The sequence below is a fragment of the Trachinotus anak genome, unplaced genomic scaffold (genome assembly GCF_046630095.1).
Source record: "Trachinotus anak isolate AG129_WGS33_773 ecotype Australia unplaced genomic scaffold, CSIRO_AGI_Tana_v1 ptg000001l, whole genome shotgun sequence".
In the NCBI taxonomy this organism is placed as follows: domain Eukaryota; kingdom Metazoa; phylum Chordata; class Actinopteri; order Carangiformes; family Carangidae; genus Trachinotus; species Trachinotus anak.
Window position 1 is genome coordinate 21,110,398 of NW_027273852.1, and position 18,430 is coordinate 21,128,827.

Consider the following 18,430-nt stretch of genomic DNA (forward strand, 5'->3'; position numbering starts at 1 on the left):
CTTTCTATGGTTGTTCTTCTGTTTTCTGTTTAATAAGCAGGTGCTTGGCAGTTTTAGAAGTGACAGTAATGTTTTTGTGCAATTTGATGCGATGCTGTCAGTTAGTATTGAAATTTGAAGATGATGATGGATCACGAGGATATATTAAAGGTCCCATATTTCACACTTCTCCTGTGTTTTATTTGAAGTGTTGATCTCCATCAGAAGATATATTTGTGGTTTTAAGAACCAAAAACCATCTCAGTGTAGTTTCACATCTCCTCTCTCAGGCTTCTCTCTGGAGTTCTAGTAACAACAGGTCAGTCAACCAATCAGAAGAGAGGATCTGAACCTCTCTTCTGATTGGCTGACTGTTTTCTGAGTGATCCAATAAAAATATAGCAGATTTCACATAAACACTCGGAGAAACCAAATCCTTCAAGGTTGGATGGTGGGTCCAGGTGGGCGGGGCTTGGGGCATGGCTGAAAGCAGTGACTGCTTTGTTGTGACATCACAAAGTTCCAGTCCTGACAGCTGGTTTTAAGGCTCAGTTTCTGAATACAGGCTGTGTGCATTTCTCTGTGGACTGAGGCTTTGATACTTTCACAGTATTAATATAGAACTTGGACCTGCTGTATAATCAAAGAAGACATGAACATCTGACTTTATACAATATGGGACCTTTGAAAACTACAGTCCAGAAGTTAAGGAAGCAAGCAACCTTATGACGGGTCAAATCTGAAGAATTGTAGTCCAGATGTGGGTAATGGTATAAGGAACAGTTTTATCCCATCTGCAACTTAGCTCTATTGGGCTGCTCACTAGGAACAGAAATGTTCTTAATTCAAGCCCAGTGCAAATTTACACTGTGGGACCGAGAGAACTGAAATTTCAATTGTGCTGTATGTCCTGTATGTGTAGCATAATTGTCAATAAAGCTGACTTTGACTTTGAAAAAAAAAAAAAAAAAACACTCTCAGTGACAGCCTCTCCTGTGTTTCTCCAGGTAAGATCAAGGATGGTGTGTTGACCATTGGCAATGTGGCAGCTCCCATCTACTATGCCAGCGAGAAAATGAAGGTTCCAGATGTGCTGTTTTATGACAACCCACAGGTAATTACACTCCAACTCACAGGCAAACATATGTAGTGAGATCCATGTCAGCCTAAACCAAGTCTCAAACATTTTATCAAGCCTCTGTGTGGTTGTAAGAGAAGTCCAGAGAGGCATTTATTTCCAGAGCATGACCCACATTTCATCACAAACGCAAAAGCCAGATTAGAAACAATAAAGAATAATCCGGTGTTTTTTTTCTCCCAAACTGAGAAAGATCAGTCTGTGTATTCATCACTACACAATATTCACAGCAGTGTTCATTCAAATGAGATCATGCACCAATGAAAAGCCAACCCTGATCCCCCTTTATTTTTCTTGTTATTATTAATGTCACTCTGTCCTTGTTGCAGTGTGTGACTTTATTTCATTATGAAAGATTTTGCTTTTAGTTCTGGTATTAGCTGATATTTCCCATTTTCAGATACAGTGGTGTCTCATAGGTGCTAATCTGAGGCCTGGCAGTAAAATCTGCCCCAGTCCACTGTAGCTGACCTGGATTTTAGTGGATAAGAAAGTAATGGTACTTTATTCTGCGCTGTATTTGTGCCTTTGTGTGTCCAACAGGAAAACCCATGATTTCATTGAATGGTTGTGGTCAGCTTACAGTTGTAGTCATTAGAAAAAAGAGCAAGTGAAATGGACACATAGAAATGGACATCACATCTAAAACCTTGCACAGGACGTTGGGTGTGTTAGGGTTTGCTTCTTCCAGTTGTTGTAATCAAGTATCAACCTCTGAGAATGAAAATGAAGCTAACACTGAAGTGCCAAATACTGCAGTTCCTCAAATGGCCACTGAAGACTGTCACTTCCCACAGACTTCCATGTTAAAGGTCCCATATTTTACAGTTCTCCTGTGTTTTATTTGAAGTGTTGATCTCCATCAGAAGATATATTTGTGGTTTTGTGGAACCAAAAACTACTCAGTGTAGTTTTACATCTCCTCTCTCAGGCTTCTTTCTGGAGCTCTAGTAACAACAATCAGAAGAGAGGATCTGAACCTCTTCTGATTAAATAAAAATATAGCAGATTTCAGGTAAACACTCAAAGAAACTAAATCTTTCAAGGTTGGATGGTGGGTCCAGGTGGGCGGGGCTTGGGGCGTGGCTGAGAGCAGTGACTGCTTTGTTGTGACATCACAAAGTTCCAGAAGTCCTGATGGCTGGTTTTAAGGTTCAGTTTCTGAATACAGGCTGTGTGCATTTCTCTGTGGACTGAGGCTTTGATACTTTCACGGTATTAATATAGAACCTAGACCTGCTTTATAATCAAAAACACATGGACATCTACCTTTATACAATATGGGACCTTTAAAAGGCCCAAATTTACAGCAGAAATAAACATGTTTACAGCCTGGTACAAAAATGGTTTAAATTTATTATGGCTTGAATTTATGCATAATTGAGTGCATGCAATTTTGAGTGACAGGTGTGTGAGCGTTTGCTTTCCACAAACCGGCATGCACATAGGTCTCAGCTCCACTCATGCCCCACCTCTTTGTTCATGTTTGGATTAGCCGGGAGATAGGCGGAGTCAGGCACTGCCAAGATGGTGACGGCGGGCAGCTCACTCTGAGCTTCAAAACCACTCTTCGGAAACCTGTGGATGACGTCACAGAGGCTACGTCCATCTTTATTTACAGTCTATGGTTGTAACACCAAAAATAACAGTCGCACCTGCTTTATGGAGTGATTGTTCAGAGAATCACACTGCAGATAAACAACAAAATTCAAATAGCGATTCCCTCCTCACCTTAAAGTTGTCACTGCAAGTGTTTAGAACATGTCAAGAAATGCAGCCACCTGTAAGCTCCTGTGTCTGTAAATGCTGTATATTAGTTTCAGTATCATGTTCACTAACACCCCTATAGAAGCACAGGCAAACGTTAGATTCTACCACTTGTTGTTTATTTTGACTTTGGTGTCTCGTGTCTGATCTGATTGGCTGCTGTTGCCCAGTGCGACCGAACCGTGGCATGCCCAGTGAGGAACCGGCTAAGGAAATGATACTCCTGACATCCTCTAACAACACGGATGATGCCATGTGACCCAGATTTATCTCACTCTTTCTCCCTGTCCTCATTCTGCCCTTTTTTTCTTCTGCCTGCTTGTATTGGAGACTGAAATGATAGTGGAAGAGGATGAGATCGGATGAGAGCGAGGAGGATGCCCTACTTTTCAAATGACCTGCTTTTTGTCTTTAGAGTAGAAGCACAGTTGTGAGAAACATTGAGAGCAGAGGGTAGGAGAAAGCAAAACCCCCAGTTTTTTCTGAATTTTAACTTCAATCAGGGACAGTGACTTTTTTGTAATCAAGTGTGTGTATGTGAAAATGTCCATCAGGGTTCCATCAAAGTCACGTTATAACTCTCTGAGTGTTTAAATGTTTCTGCAGCACATGATGGTGATGGAGGACATGTTGAAAGACTTCCTGTTAGGAGAGCACCTCCTCTTGGTGGGCAACCAGGTGAGTGACATGTCAAGGCAAGTCCATTGAGATCCAGTTGTGTTCACTGTCTTAATGTGAATTGAAGTAGGCCACACAAGTCAGACCTGCTTGAGTGTGGTGGGACCAGTTATGAAACAGGCTCCCTGGACCCTGATGTCACCCTCCCAACTCTTCCTGCTCACGGCTCACTGTGGACATAGCGGAGCATGCAGCACCTCCCTGGGGACACTCTGTGCCCCCCAAGTCTGGTCCTAATGGGCGGAGGAGGAGGAGGATGAGGAGGAGGATGAGGAGGAGGACGAGGGAATGAAAGTGGACATGGTGTACTGGCAGTCCAGAGGTGGTTGTCTGTGTGCGTGTGTGTTTATGCACATTGCATGTTTATGTGTGAGCGAGAGACTGAGTGGGAGAAGCTATTTGCAAAGCTTGAGTGCATGACCATGCATGGGCGAAGCTGAGACATTAGGAGCTGTCACAGCGGCTTACTGGAGGTCTCACAAACGGGCCAAGAGACTCAGCAGCCATCCAGGAGAGGCAGGAAGCCAGTGTGAGTCTCAGAGACCAGCCCCTGTCAGAACATAGAACGGTCCAAACTCAGGGACACTGTTGGCTCTCCCTGTCAGCACTGCCTCCCCACAGAGGAAATACACACCTCTTTATCTCTTGTCTACAGCCTCTGCTACTGAAACATAGCTGGTACATAAAGATTCATTCCTTTAACTTAGCTTGGTTGCTAAATGTTTTGTTTTTCCTTCCATAGGGTGTGGGTAAGAATAAAATAGTGGACCGGTTCCTGCACCTTCTGAACAGGCCCAGAGAATACCTGCAGCTCCACAGGTGAGGACAATCTACGTGCTCACAATGTTTTTGTTTTACCCAAACACTTCTTCACTTAAGTGTCACATTAGCTTGGAAACTACATACGAACTTTCCCTCTTCAACTAGAGCCATACAAAGAAGGCAGATTAGGAAAAAATGTCAGACACTGTGGGCTTCGTTCTCTTTTATAATCCTGTTTCAGCCTTTTAAGCTTCTCCAGACGCTGCATAGGAGAGTATTATGTACCTAGTTCTGCTAAATACAAAATCTTCTGACCAACTTTTTCCATTTTTCTTCATCACCTCAAACTTTCACTTTATCTTCTTCCAAATTCTTTTCAATTCAGTTTCACTGGACAGCTCATGTGAACCTACCTTATGTACTTATGTGTGGGTCACCAGCTACAGAATAGATCACAGGATCATTATCAATTATCATTTGAGAGAAGTTTAATTATTTTTTGTGCATTAAAGGGCCCATATTTTACACTTTTTGTGTGTTATATTTGAAGTGTTGATATCTAGTAACAACAGGTCTGTAAGTCCGGAAGAGAGGCTCTGAGCGTCTCTTCTGATTGGCTGACTGTTTTCTGAGTGATTGATTAAAAATGTAGCAGATTTCAGGTAAACACTCCTTCAAGGTGGATGGTGGGTCCAGGTGGGCGGGGCTTGGGGCATGGCTGAGAGCAGTGACTGCTTTGTTGTGACATCACAAAGTTCCAGAAGTCCTGACGGCTGGTTTTAAGGCTCAGTTTCTGAATACAGGCTGTGTGCATTTCTCTGTGGACTGAGGCTCTGATACTTTCACAGTATTAATATAGAGCCTAGACCTGCTTTATAATCAAAAACACATGGACATCTACCTTTATACAATATGGGATCTTTAAATGTTCACAGGTTCAGTCCTTCGTAGTGTTTTTATATTGTGTTATTACTGTTGGATACTGAACAGGAAGCTTGTATCTTCTGTGTTTGATACATTTTAAAGAGTAATAAACACATGCGTTTCTTGTAGTTTTCCAACAAAGAGGAACAAAGCAACTCTATTTAAGGGTGATGTGAGCAACCAGCATTTTCTCTTACCCCCCTGCCAGCATTATCCTTCCCATCTAAGGGCATGAAAGACTATTTTAGTCTTCAGTAAATTAGGCCATCCTTCACCAGAACAAGGACTTCACATGCCCATATTAAAGAAAAGGCATTTTGAAGAAGTCCTTGTTAAGTTGGGTTCACTGCTTCTATAAATACTCACTTGATCACACCTCAGGAAAATTAGGTCAGAGTTGCTCAGAGCCATGTGTTTTGTGGCGTGCAATCAGCCTTTCTATTGAATGTAGCTCAGATCAATCAGAGGCAGAGGTGGGTCTTGTATTGATCCTGGCACTAATAAGAAGACAATGTTTTGTGTGTCAATGACTCTGATGGGAGATCAGCAACAAACAGATCGTCAATAAAAGTCATCACTTGTACAAACCTGAAGAACTGAAGTAAAAAAGAAGTTCAATCATGTTGTTTTTATCAGTGAGGTTAAATCAACAGCTTGTCCACATGTAGACACAACCCATTTCTCCTCTTGGGTGTGTGTGTGTGTGTGTGTGTGTGTGTGTGTAGTTTGTCAAAGTCCTGTGAAAGTCAAAGTGGAGCTGAGCATGGATGTGGCCTGGTTCGCTGCTGTAGCAGCAGCTAATATTAGAGCAGGGCAGAGGCAGGAGGATCTGTGCATGTGGCTTTTGGGAGCTTGTGACTGAAAGCCTACAGAGATGTGGCTCAGAAAAGTAATAGAGATGCAGCCAGGCAGGAGGGAAACTAGGACAGCTCCTGGGTCACACTGTGAGATAGCGAGGAGAGGGTGGTGGTGGAGGGAGATGTTCAGAGAAAGAGGGAGCGATAATTTTGGACGCCACATGGAATCAAAGTTGTTGCTGAGATGCTTGTTTTATGTGCTGGCCTGTTAAACTCAGGTTAGGTAACACCTCTTTTCACTGGTCTGCATCTCTGGTGATCAGATGGGACTCACTGAAACCACCTCTGGAGCAAAAGGAGGAAGTATGAGAAGGGCTCTTTTTAAACTGGACTTTTTATCTGCCCTGTTCAGACCTGGTGTTAACATGTGTCTTCAGTGATCTGATCACAAGCGGTCAGCTCTGAGTTTGTGTGTTCACACCTGGCTTTAAAATGCATCTCCACTGACCACTTCTGATGGGATCTCAATTCCCTGCTCTATATTCAAATAAACAAGTAGGCGTTGTTGTTTTCAGACAGTCTGCTAGACAGGTTTGGTGTCTGTGTGTGTGTGTGTGTGTGTGTGTGTGTGTGTGTGTGTGTGTGTGTGTGTGTCTGCTCACAGCTCTAAAGTGAAATCAGGTTTTATCCATTAGAAATATTAAAATATTTTTGGTTCATGATGAAACTGTGTTGGGACTAATTAGACTGTGGCAGAAGACGTCAGTAGAGGAGGCGGTCCTTCACTGTGGCCAGGACGCATTTGCGTTCACACATTTGACCACCTGTAAATGTGGTCTGAGTGATCGGGTCTCAAATGCATCTTCAATGCATCCTGGGTGTGTTCACACCTGTACTTAGAGCTGTCCACTGATCAGATCACCTGAGACAGACGTTAACACCAGGCCTGAACAGGGCCTTAATCATGAGCCTTTTCTCGCCATTTTTCACACCACTCTTTATCACTGAAAACTTTCTGAGTTCTGTTCTTAGCAAGCGTCTGTTTGTCCCATTGTTGTGAACATGCGATATCTCAGTAACGCCTTGACAGAACTTCATCAAATTTGGCAAAAACAACTTCCCTGTGACATCATAATTTTCTGCAAAAACCCCTCTGAACATGATTCAGTGCTGTGAATTAGGAAGGAGAGATTGTGATCATATTTCCTACAATTTGACTGGTTGACGGAGGCAAACAGCCACGAGCTGGTGATTCTAGTTTACCATGAAGTCAAGCTACAAGCAACTTTATAATCTAATCAGTTCATTTTGATTGTTTTTTAAAACTCTACATAACTGAGAGCAAAAGATTATCTACAGTGTCATCTCATTGTTGTGCATGTGTGTGCATCACCGTGTTCTCTGTCCCCACCCACAGGGATACAACCGTCCAGACTCTGACCCTGCAGCCCTCAGTCCGAGATGGCATCATCACGTACGAGGACTCACCTCTGGTCAGTTAACACACACACACACACACTGACACACTGACACAGCAGCCTGATAGAGTTGTGTTGTCACTGCACGTTCAAACACTTGCTTCTGTAACTGGACTTGTTCAGACATTCACGTGTGCGTGGCAGGGAGCTCTGAAACTGTGCGTTAGCCACCCGCACAGTAGCTCCGCAACAACATCCCATGTCAGGTTTTGTGTGCTGTGGAATTGGGTTGAACTGTCCGTCTGCTGGGGCGACATGAAGGAAGCACTCCAGCGATCACATCTAGCAGTTTACTCTGGAGCCGACATCAGCTCCAACACTCATCAGACACGTCCTGCTCTGTGCATCTGCAGCCGTGCTGTGTGTGTGTGTGTGTGTGTGTGTGTGTGTGTGTGTGTGTGTGTCTGTGTGTGTCTGTGTGTGTCTGTGTGTGTGTGTGTGTGTTTGAGAGAGTGAGGGAGAGAGAGAGAGAGGCGCAGCACCCAAACAGTTGCCAAGTACCTGACAAGTCGGACACATGTAGACACAGATGGGTTTTACTTCAGTATCATATCAGCACAAGACATTATCATCTTTTCCTGTTTCTGCATCCAGCTTCCTCTCACTCTCTTTTCTCTTTCCTCTTTTCTTTGTCTCAGCTCCACCTCCATGTCTCACTACAGTCCACCTTTTTCAAAACAGACATTTTGACTTGCTGCAGATGTAGTTACACAACTATACTACACAATGTAGAATTTCCATAAGGGGTCCAATAATCTGAAATAAAATTCCCAGTAATAGTATAAACTTATTCCCAGAGTTTATTGTCAACTCCTAAAGGTTCAATCTTTATAGACAGTCTGTGGTCCCAACCCCTAACAGCTGCAGCAGGACAGTAAGCAGTATGTCAGCCCACCGTGATGTGAATGACATTAGTTTGTGAGCTGCCGTTTTGCAGCCTCAAGTTTTTAATTTGGTTGTCGCATCTTGATTTTTTGAAATCAGAAGAAACCATATTTGGAGGAGAAGGTGGAGCTGAGGAGGAGTGAGGGGTGGAGCTGACCTGCTCTGTTTTCTATCCTGATTATCAGGCAGGTTGCCGTGTGTGGTACAGTCTGTCAATCACATGGTAGCCCCGCCCTAATGCATACCCTGCTTTATGGTCTATTTTCTTCTAAATGGACCATAATTTTAAAAAATGAACATCATGTTGTGTTGAAGAAGACTTGAAACTAGAGACTGAGACCATACACTCATCAGGAAAACGTTTACTGAGGTAATAAATCAGTGAGAAGTAGAGACTTTTTCACATAGACTTCAATACAATCAGACTTCTTTTTACAACCAGTGGAGCCCCTGATGGTCATTAGATAGGATGAAGGTTTAAGGCACTTCAGCACTGGCTTCACTTCTCAGACCCAGAGTCTACGTCCATTTGTATAAACAGTCTATGATGTTAGTGTAGTGGCCCCACTTGGTATTGCAGTGTCACATGATGCACACTGCACCAGAAAGCGAGGAAACTGTAGGAGCTCCATGTTGGAACGCAGTGTCCAGTCCTCTGAATACATTCATGGTTCACACATACACAGTCCTGAGGTCTGATTCATCAAACTAAGTGAAAACACCTGTGATGGTGGACGGTGGGTATGTAGGACCTTTAAAGGGAAATTCCAGTTTGATAAAACTGGAATTTATTTACATAGTTTTGGTCATTCTCTCTATCAGTTATAATAACACTGCACTCACCGAGTGACCTGCTGAGATGAGAGAAAGCGGCTTATTTATAAAGAAGTCTGATGCTCAGATGTTCAGATGTTCAGTCTGCGTCACGTGTACGTTGTTTCTTCTTTCTAAGTAACGAGGAGCCTCCAGCAAAAGGTTAACTTTTATCATACATTTTTAAACAAATGATATCTGTGTGTGTGTGTGTGTGTGTGTGTGTGTGTGTGTGTGTGTGTGTGTGTGTGTGTGTGTGTGTGTGTGTGTGTGTGTGTGTGTGTGTGTGTGTGTGTGTGTGTGTGTGTGTGTGTGTGCACGTGCAGGTGAAGGCAGTGAAACTGGGTCACATACTAGTGATTGATGAGGCAGACAAAGCTCCTACGAACGTCACCTGCATCCTCAAAACCCTGGTGGAGAGCGGAGAGATGATCCTGGCTGATGGACGTAGGATCATCTCAGGTACACACACACACACACACACACACACACACACACACACACACACACACACACACAGAGAGTTTAACACCTTGACAGTAGACACGTCCCAGATGCAGTGAGCAGACAGAAGCAGGACCATGAAACGGACCAGCTGAGGATTGGGTGTCCTACAAGACGAAGCTGAGTAAAACATCAGATGCAGGAGACTGAAGGAGGCTTAGAATAAAAGCCTTTATGGACAGGTACCAGTGGATTCTGGATCCTGCTGGACTGTAAACGTGTAGCTTTTCCACACAGTCCCAAGTAATCACACGAGCAGCTGATGGCTCCTCCATTCCTCCGAGGCTCTTCCTCCCTGGAGGAATGCAAACACAACCAGGAGACTTCATAAACACAAACTCGAGAGCTCCTGATGCAATCAGAGACTCAGTGACACAAATCAAATCAAAACATTAAGAGCTAAAGAGAAGACAGAGGCAGGAACAGGAAGTGTGAGTGGTCGCTGTGATGTGTCATGTGCTAACTGTGGCTGTGTCTCCTCCAAAGATCCACGTGAAGCCGAGGGCAGGCCCAACGCCATCGTCATGCACCCAGACTTCAGGATGCTGGTCCTGGCTAACAGACCTGGCTTTCCTTTCCTGGGCAATGACTTTTTTGGAGCTCTAGGTACACACACACACACACACACACACACACACACACCCACACACACACGCACACACACACCCATGTCCTACTACAGAGGAATAGTAATCTTACTTATTTAATTATTAGCTCCTATTTTTAAGAACTAAGACATTTAGATAAATCAGGATTGGAAACTGTGAATGAGCTTATTGGTGTCAGATGATCTGATCTAGCTCTTCACTTCGTGTCTGAATTAGAGAAATGAAAAAGAGAATAACTACTGAACTGGTTGTTATACATTCATAGAAGAACAAATAACTGAAGACATGTGGCTGTATGCTCTGGAAATACAGTCTTCCTCCACCAACTCCCTCACCTGGAGAGACGTCTGTTGGAAAAACTTTTCTTTTATTCCCAAACAGAAGTCTAAACATCTGGAGGGAATGTGGAGAAATGACTGTTGATCACGCTCATGTCTTGTTCTTCTGTCCAGTCTTTCTGGAAGGATGTAGCAACAATCATATCAAAAACCCTGGGTTATAGTGAGATGATCTCCTAAAGATCCTGAAGATGATGTCGACAGCAGGTTTAAAAAGCCTTTACAAAATACTGGCTTCAGAGAAACTGTCCTCCTGCTTGCCTCTTTGTCAATACTGTCAAACATCTGCATTTTCGAAACAGATGACTTATTCTACACAGCTCCAAAAAGAACTGGAAGCAATGGAAAAATTTGTGTTTTTATTTAGCCAATGAGAAAGATCTTTCTCAATTATGGTACGGAACATTCATATTTAATTGAAATTAAATTTACCTTGACTTACTGATCATCCCATGACCTCATATCTGTTTATTCTTTTTTTTCTTCTGTTAGTAATTTGTTTGTTCTTTGACAGTTGTTCTCATTGCAGGAAAAATTTTCATAAATAAAAAAATTAAAAGAAGATATTCATAAGAGACCAAGACCCAAGGCCTGTCTCACAAAGCAGGATTCCCTTTTAAGTTAGATGCACAAGTTTTTTGAGTTCATGCATTGAGTTCAGGAAACTGATGCTGCACATCTGCAGGTTTTAGCTGCTGCTGCTGCTTTTTGACTGTAAGGCAAGTTTATTTCTATAGCACCATCCGGACACAAGGCAAAGTGCTTTACAGAGGCATTAAGAGCAGAACATTAAGAAGACATTACATAAAATTTAAAAACAATAAAGGGAAATTAGAATAAATAAAAATATTTAAATAAGTCATGTCAAGAAACTTTTAAAAAGATGATATGTATGTGATTCATTGTTAAACTGCAGCAAATAGTGATGTTTTAAGTTTGAGCAGATCTCAGGTGTTCAGGAAGCTTGTTCCACAGGTGATGAGCAGAGAAACTAAAAGCTGCTTCAGCTCACTTGGTTCTGATTTGAATGTTTTTGGGCCCAAGACCATTGAGTGCTTTGCAGACAAGTAGAAGGATTTTAAAATCTGTCACACACAGGAAGCCAGTGCAGTGATTTAAGGTGTGTGTATGCTCCACTTTCTTGGTGTTAGTGAGGACTCTGGTTGTTTTTTTACTATGACCTGTGAAGACACCATTACAATAGTCTAGTTTTTCTGTATCCTGTTTAGACAGAATCCTTTAATTCTTGCAAAAGGCAAGAACTGGCACAGGTTGGATTACATGTCTTAAACTGCTCTAACTGGATAATATTATGTGCTCCAACAATGATACTTGTTGCAGAGCCCAGAAAGAGCTAAGCTGATGTTTCTACCACTACAAGAACAGATGACTAATCATCGTCCTCTGATCAGGTGACATCTTCAGCTGCCATGCAGTGGACAATCCGAAACCCCAGGCAGAGCTGGCAATGCTGAAACAGTACGGCCCTGATGTTCCTGATGCCACTCTGCAGAAACTGGTGGCCGCCTTTGGAGAGCTGCGGTCGATGGCCGACCAGGGCACCATCACCTACCCCTACTCCACTCGAGAGGTGGTCAACATAGTCAAACACCTGCAGGTGAGAGGAAACATATGATGCATATTCTTCTGCAGTACAACACTCTTTTGCTTTTTTATTTTCTCTCAGACTATTTTTTATCAATCATTTATAAAGATTATGTGACCTTAATCCTGCACTGCCAGGTGCTTTAATAATGTAGAGTGTCCTCAAACCAGCTGTGACAGAGGGGAGACTGTATTCCTGCCTCAGACACACTCACCTTAACATGGCTGTTTAATCTGCAGTTGTCAGAGGAGGTTTTTGCACTTTTTGCACTGGTCCTGGTCCTGTTTATACCAGAAAAGACTAAATGTAAAGGAAGGGTGTGAAAGGTTTTTCCAGTGTTTTATCTGAAGTGTTGATCTCCATCAGAAGCTATATTTGTGGATTTAAGAACCAAAAACCATCTCAGTGTAGTTTTACACCTTCTCTCTCAGACTTGGCATGGACATCTCACTTTATACAATATGGGACCTTAAAAGGGAGATGCACAGACACATATGAGTTTCAAAGTTTCAAAGCTTTCAAAGCTTTTCTCTCCCTCTGCTCGCCCGTTTCACTCCTTTATCCCCTCATCATTCAGAGCCCACAGAAAACATCCTTCCAGCTCAGCAGATAGCTGAGAGTGATTATGGTCATGAGATCATCAAAGCAACATATTCAGTGCTGAATGTGACTCTTGTTCACTCTCACTTTGGTTTCAGTCTGTATGAAATCACTAAATAGACACAATTTATTTATTATATTACTGTTAAACTGCCCTCAAGACACAGAGTGATATACACAGGAGTTTTTAGCAGAGTGTTGTATCCATGGTTACCACATTTTTTATTCTGCTTTATTGCTTTGCTGTTGTAACTTTATTGTTTGACATTTATCCATCTCCAGATGAACACTGTGGAGCACACACTGTTTACATGCACTGCACCATTTTCTCCCTTCCTCACTTTTCCTACCATCATCTTCATCATCATCATCATCCTCATCATCATAAATAGGCTGCTGTTTACCATTTATCTGCCTGTACCATCCCTTGGGAAAGGAAAAAATTCTTATTTTGTACATATTTAAATATCATCCTCATCGTGTTTCCCTGCCTCCTCGGGCTCTTAGTTCTTTAGAGATGTTCACAGTGTTGAGAAGTATTCAGAGAGGAAGAAAAAATAATGGCAAGAGAGCCAGAATAACTGGGCTCTGCGAGGAGTAGAATTACAATCAGAGCTTGTATGATGGTAGATCGATAACGCGGTGCACAGGGACGAGTCCTTATGTTTGATTTCCCCACTGGCCACCCACTCCTGCCATTAATCACCACCACTATTGATGTGTGGAGGAGTGCGACAGATACAGGATAATTTAATCGAAGTCTAAATTGCTCCGTTCGAGGCAGTGGCCGGTGTTGGTCCTTGATGACTATTTCACATCTGGTCATAAATGCACCCCTGAGGTAACTGGGAACCCAGATCAATAGCAGTTAGGATGAGGCTGTTATTAATTTTTTTCATCAATTTATAGGTCTTAACAGAGCAAGTTCATTGTAATATTTAGGTCTGAGAGTGCAATTATGGGCCTAATAATGCCTCAGGATCCAGGGCTTAAATCATCAGGAGCATTGTGTCCTTTTAGAAATGTATACAAACAGTCAGTTACAGGCTGTGCCAAGAGGATTACTCACAGACTGTAGACACAGCGCTGCTCGAGTGATGGCTACAACTGTTCCGCTCATTTTCAGTTTATCTTTCAGCCTTTTTTGCAGTTGATCAGCACAAAGCCTGGATATTGAACCTCTGCTGATTTTTGGGTGTGTTCCTCTAGCAGTGACTATATAACTGTCAGGCAAAGCTGGTATCCAAGCAGATTTGTTGTCCTGTTTACTTCTTCCTTCATCAGATCGTTAGACCAAATTTGTTTTTGGGCTTGTGGCTTTCATTTTTCATTGATGGTGCTTTTTTAAAAAGCCCCACACCTACACAGGATGTGTGTATAATTACACGCCTTCAACTGGAAACCAAAACTTTGCCAATTTTGTAATCTTTTATTTACACTGGTGGTTCTCAACCTGTGTGCAAGTGGGCTGTCAAATCATTTGCAAAACAGTGCAATTTTGCCGAGAAATCATTATTTAAAAAAACAAAAACAAACTGTTTTAAAGGTCCCATACACACATACACATACACTTTACCTGTGTTTTATCGGAAGTGTTGATATCCATCAGAAGACATATTTGTGGTTTCAAGAACCAAAAACCATCTCACTGTAGTTTTACATCTCCTCTCTCAGGCTTTCTGGAGCTCTAGTAACAACAGGTCAGTCAGCCAATCAGAAGAGAGGATCTGAGCCTCTCTTCTGATTGGCTGGCTGTTTTCTGAGTGATCCAATAAAAATATAGCAGATTTAAGATAAACACTCAGAGAAACCAAATCCTGCAAGGTTGGATGGTGGGTCCAGGTGATCGGGGCTTGGGGCATGGCTGAGAGCAGTGACACAAAGTTCCAGAAGTCCTGATGGCTGGTTTTAAGGCTCAGTTTCTGACCTTTGATACTTTCACAGTATTAATATAGAACCTAGACCTGCTTTATAATCAAAAAACACATGGACATCTACCTTTATACTATATGGGACCTTTAAGAATGGAAGTTAGTGGAGTGGAAGTTAAAATGTTTTGTTGATAAACAGATTTAAATCTTTCAGTGGAAAAGTTTCAGCAGCATCAGCTCAATCTCATCACAAAACAAAGCTGTTCACGCAAGACAGAGATAATTAAAGTTGTCTCCTCCATAGCTTCATGGTGACATCTTGACTCGTCCATCGTGGTCGTATAAGTTAGTGTATGTAAATGTGTAATTAATTTTCATCTTCAGACAGCATGAAGGATATCTTTTATCTTCTGCATCCCAAGAGATACATTTATTCACTCACTCACTCACTCATCTCCACACCTTTTAATAGCTTGGTGAAGATTTCTCCGCGTACAGTATCTCCTCCTCTCTGTCTCTCTGTCTTTATTGCCTGTTTACCAGCGTATTGCCATAGTTACTGTACAATACAGGAAATTTATTGAGGCAATATAACTTGTATCTCTCTAATTATATCACAGGCTCAATAACAAATACTGCAGCTGCCTCAGCAGGAGAGAGAGGACTTCTTTCAGTGTTGTGGTCAGAGTGTAGAGATGAGATACCTTCCAGATATCATGTCTTATCCCAGACTCTGCCCCTGCTTTGACCCTGTTGATGAACTGTAAATCATATTAATGTTTGTTCCTTCTCTGACCCTCTTCGCTCCATCTTCTCTGCTTTTTTTCCCAATTTTTCTTCCTACTTGCCACCCTCCCTGCACCTTTATCCCCTTTTCTTATCTCTCACTATGCTGTCCCCCTCTTCCATACCTTCCTCCTCCTTCCATCCTTTTCATCTTCTCTCACCCCCGACTCTCTCTACCGTTTCCCCTCCTCCCCATTCCTCCTTTCTCTCTCCCTCTCCTACTCCACTTTACCCACCAATAGAAATTCCCTGGCGAGGGGTTGGCCAACGTGGTGCGAAATGTCTTCGACTTCGACTCGTACAACAAAGACACGAGGGAGGTTCTGATTGAAGCACTGCACAAGCACGGGATTCCCATCGGAGCCAAGCCCAGCTCAGTCAAACTGGCTAAGGAGTAAGGCATCAGGAGCACAAGCGCTAGGATAACACACACAAAAACACACACACAAAAGGCACATCAAGTACCTGACAGACACACAGTCAAACTGTCACACAGGTAGAAATCACTCATAAAGAGGTTGGCGTAAAGGATAATAGATAACATGAGCTTACCTTGCTATAATATGAAGCTCAGTAAAATAATGATATTGCAAAGCCTCACCAGAGCATCACCACAGTGAGGCCAAAGTCCATCCAGCTTATTTTCACTGCGGATCATAATTGGATGGACCCAACTGCAGTTAAAGCGTCTATTCAATGACAGAGTGGCTCAGGTTTTGCTGTCACTCTGTCCCACTGCTAGTTGAGGGCCACTAATTGTACCTCCAGAGAGGACGGATACTGCAAACAGTGACCAATAACGCTGTCCTCTCTCAGAAAACAAATGTAATGTAGAATCCTCATTTGAGAGCCATTTTTCTTGGGTTACATTGGAAATCAATCCGAGTTAATTGTGTTAAAGCACCGTAACTTCCTTTGTAGAGCTGTGAGCATAATTTATCAGATATTTTAATTGTATCACAAGCTATATATAGTTTTTAGCAGGATCTTAAAGGTCCCGTATTTTACAGTTTTCCAGTATTTTATGAAGTTTTAGTATTTTAGTAAGTTTTGATCTCCATAAGAAGATATATTTGTGGTTTTAAGTAACAAAAACCATCTCAGTATAGTTTTACATCTCCTCTCTCAGGCTTTTCTCTGGAGCTCTTGGAACAACAGGTCAGTCAGCCAATCAGAAGAGAGGATCTGAGCCTCTCTTCTGATTGGCTGGCTGTTTTCAGAGTGATCTCATAAAAATATAGCAGTTTAAGGTAAACACTCAGAGAAACCAAATCCTGCAAGGTTGGATGGTGGGTCCAGGTGGGCGGGGCTTAGGGCATGGCTGAGAGTGGTGACTGCTTTGTTGTGACATCATAAAGTTCCAGAAGTCCTGATGGCTGGTTTTAAGGCTCAGTTTCTGACCTTTGATACTTTCACAGTATTAATATAGAACCTAGACCAACTTTCTAATCAAAAACACATGGACTTCTACCTTTATACAATATGGGACCTTTAACAAACAATATAAAGATAAGATAGTATATGATAACACTTAATTTGACATCACAAAAACAGAATGAAGGCTGTATTTTTTTGCACAATAAACTCACAGGTGGTTGATTTTCCTATATTATTATGTTACTCTATTATAAAATTATATTTAAGATTAAATTTACTAAAATTACAATCTGTATTTTAGAAGTTAAAGCTTACAAAACAGATGATATAATTTGCTTTTCACCCTCCATAGGTTTCAAAATAGTTTTTCTGAAGTGGCTTCTTTGTGCGACTGGTTCTTGATTTTATCGTTAGAACTGTTTGTCTTTCAAAGAACCTTTCCAGAAGAAGAAAGTGGCCTCTTAGAAACCTGTGGTTCAAGGTAGAACTGTTACCCCTCTATGGAGAACCCCTCCGGAGCTTCTCTTGCTCGGAGTGAACCTTTTACACATCATTCACTGATTGTAGAGTATGTGTAACTTGAAAAGAAATGAAATCCTGACATTCTTGAAATCAGCTGATGTTGCCTGGTTTGAGACTGGATTAAACTTTGAGGCTTCCATGAAGTCTCCTCACTGCTTCCTGAAATGTTAAATTAATGCCTGTTGACATCGCTCACATTACCTCACCTTTCCCATAAGGGAAAGATGCTACTCTAATACCCGCTACATTGTCTCAGTATGTGCAGCTTTGACTTTGAAATAAAGGAAAATATTTGTTTCTTCTGTCTCCTGTGGTTTTATTATGACTTATCTCATTCATAAATTCAGTTTCATAAACATCTCAAGTTAAATCTTGAGAACCAAGCAGGGCAGAAACAAGTATTTTCCTTGAACAATCACGTAACTGGTTGTATAGATTATCTCTTCCATTATGTTTGCGCTTGCCTCATCTGAGCTCACTGGGTTTTTGTATCTTTCAGTGATTTAAAGCCCATCTTGAACAGTTTATATTGGACTAGCTGCTTTGCCCACAACATCTTGTATACATAAAAGCAAATATTTTGCCTCTTGATTTCCAAATTTGGACATGGAAAACAAGAAACAGTTTTTCTTATGTGTCTCGTTGCTTTTCCATTCATAGAAATATTTATGGTTAGAGTCTATCCATCGTCAAACCATTTTCTCTGGACTGAAACAGGCAGACAAAAACACACATAGACACTTGTCCTGCATATATAGAGACAATGTGATCAAATTAAAACCTTTGTTTTCAGAAAATCTCACTCAAAACAGTATAAAGCTTCCATCTGAGGTGGCCATGTTGAGCCCCTGATAAGATGAGCTCATTCTAATTTAACTGCAGATGCAAAATGGTGACAGTGAAACCCATCATTTTCCAAAAAGAAAATTCAGAAAATAGCAGGATATGAAGGTTCACTTTTAAGAACACAAACATACAAAAACACTGATATGCATGT

At 41.9% G+C, this 18,430-nt stretch overlaps 1 protein-coding gene across 3 annotated transcripts in view; it reads left to right on the top strand.

Annotated features, from left to right (window-relative positions):
- vwa8 (von Willebrand factor A domain containing 8) overlaps window positions 1–18,430 on the top strand; it is an 81,008-nt gene that overhangs the window by 23,844 nt on the left and 38,734 nt on the right. For all 3 annotated transcript variants that reach the window (XR_011691739.1, XR_011691741.1, XM_071484144.1), the window contains exons 19-26: window positions 987–1,093; window positions 3,491–3,562; window positions 4,305–4,381; window positions 7,463–7,538; window positions 9,548–9,683; window positions 10,212–10,331; window positions 12,084–12,289; window positions 15,777–15,928. Coding sequence is in view for 1 of the 3 variants with exons in the window: in XM_071484144.1 (XP_071340245.1) it covers window positions 987–1,093; window positions 3,491–3,562; window positions 4,305–4,381; window positions 7,463–7,538; window positions 9,548–9,683; window positions 10,212–10,331; window positions 12,084–12,289; window positions 15,777–15,928 (946 nt within the window). In the remaining 2 variants the exon portion in view is untranslated. The remainder of the gene's footprint in view (window positions 1–986; window positions 1,094–3,490; window positions 3,563–4,304; window positions 4,382–7,462; window positions 7,539–9,547; window positions 9,684–10,211; window positions 10,332–12,083; window positions 12,290–15,776; window positions 15,929–18,430) is intronic.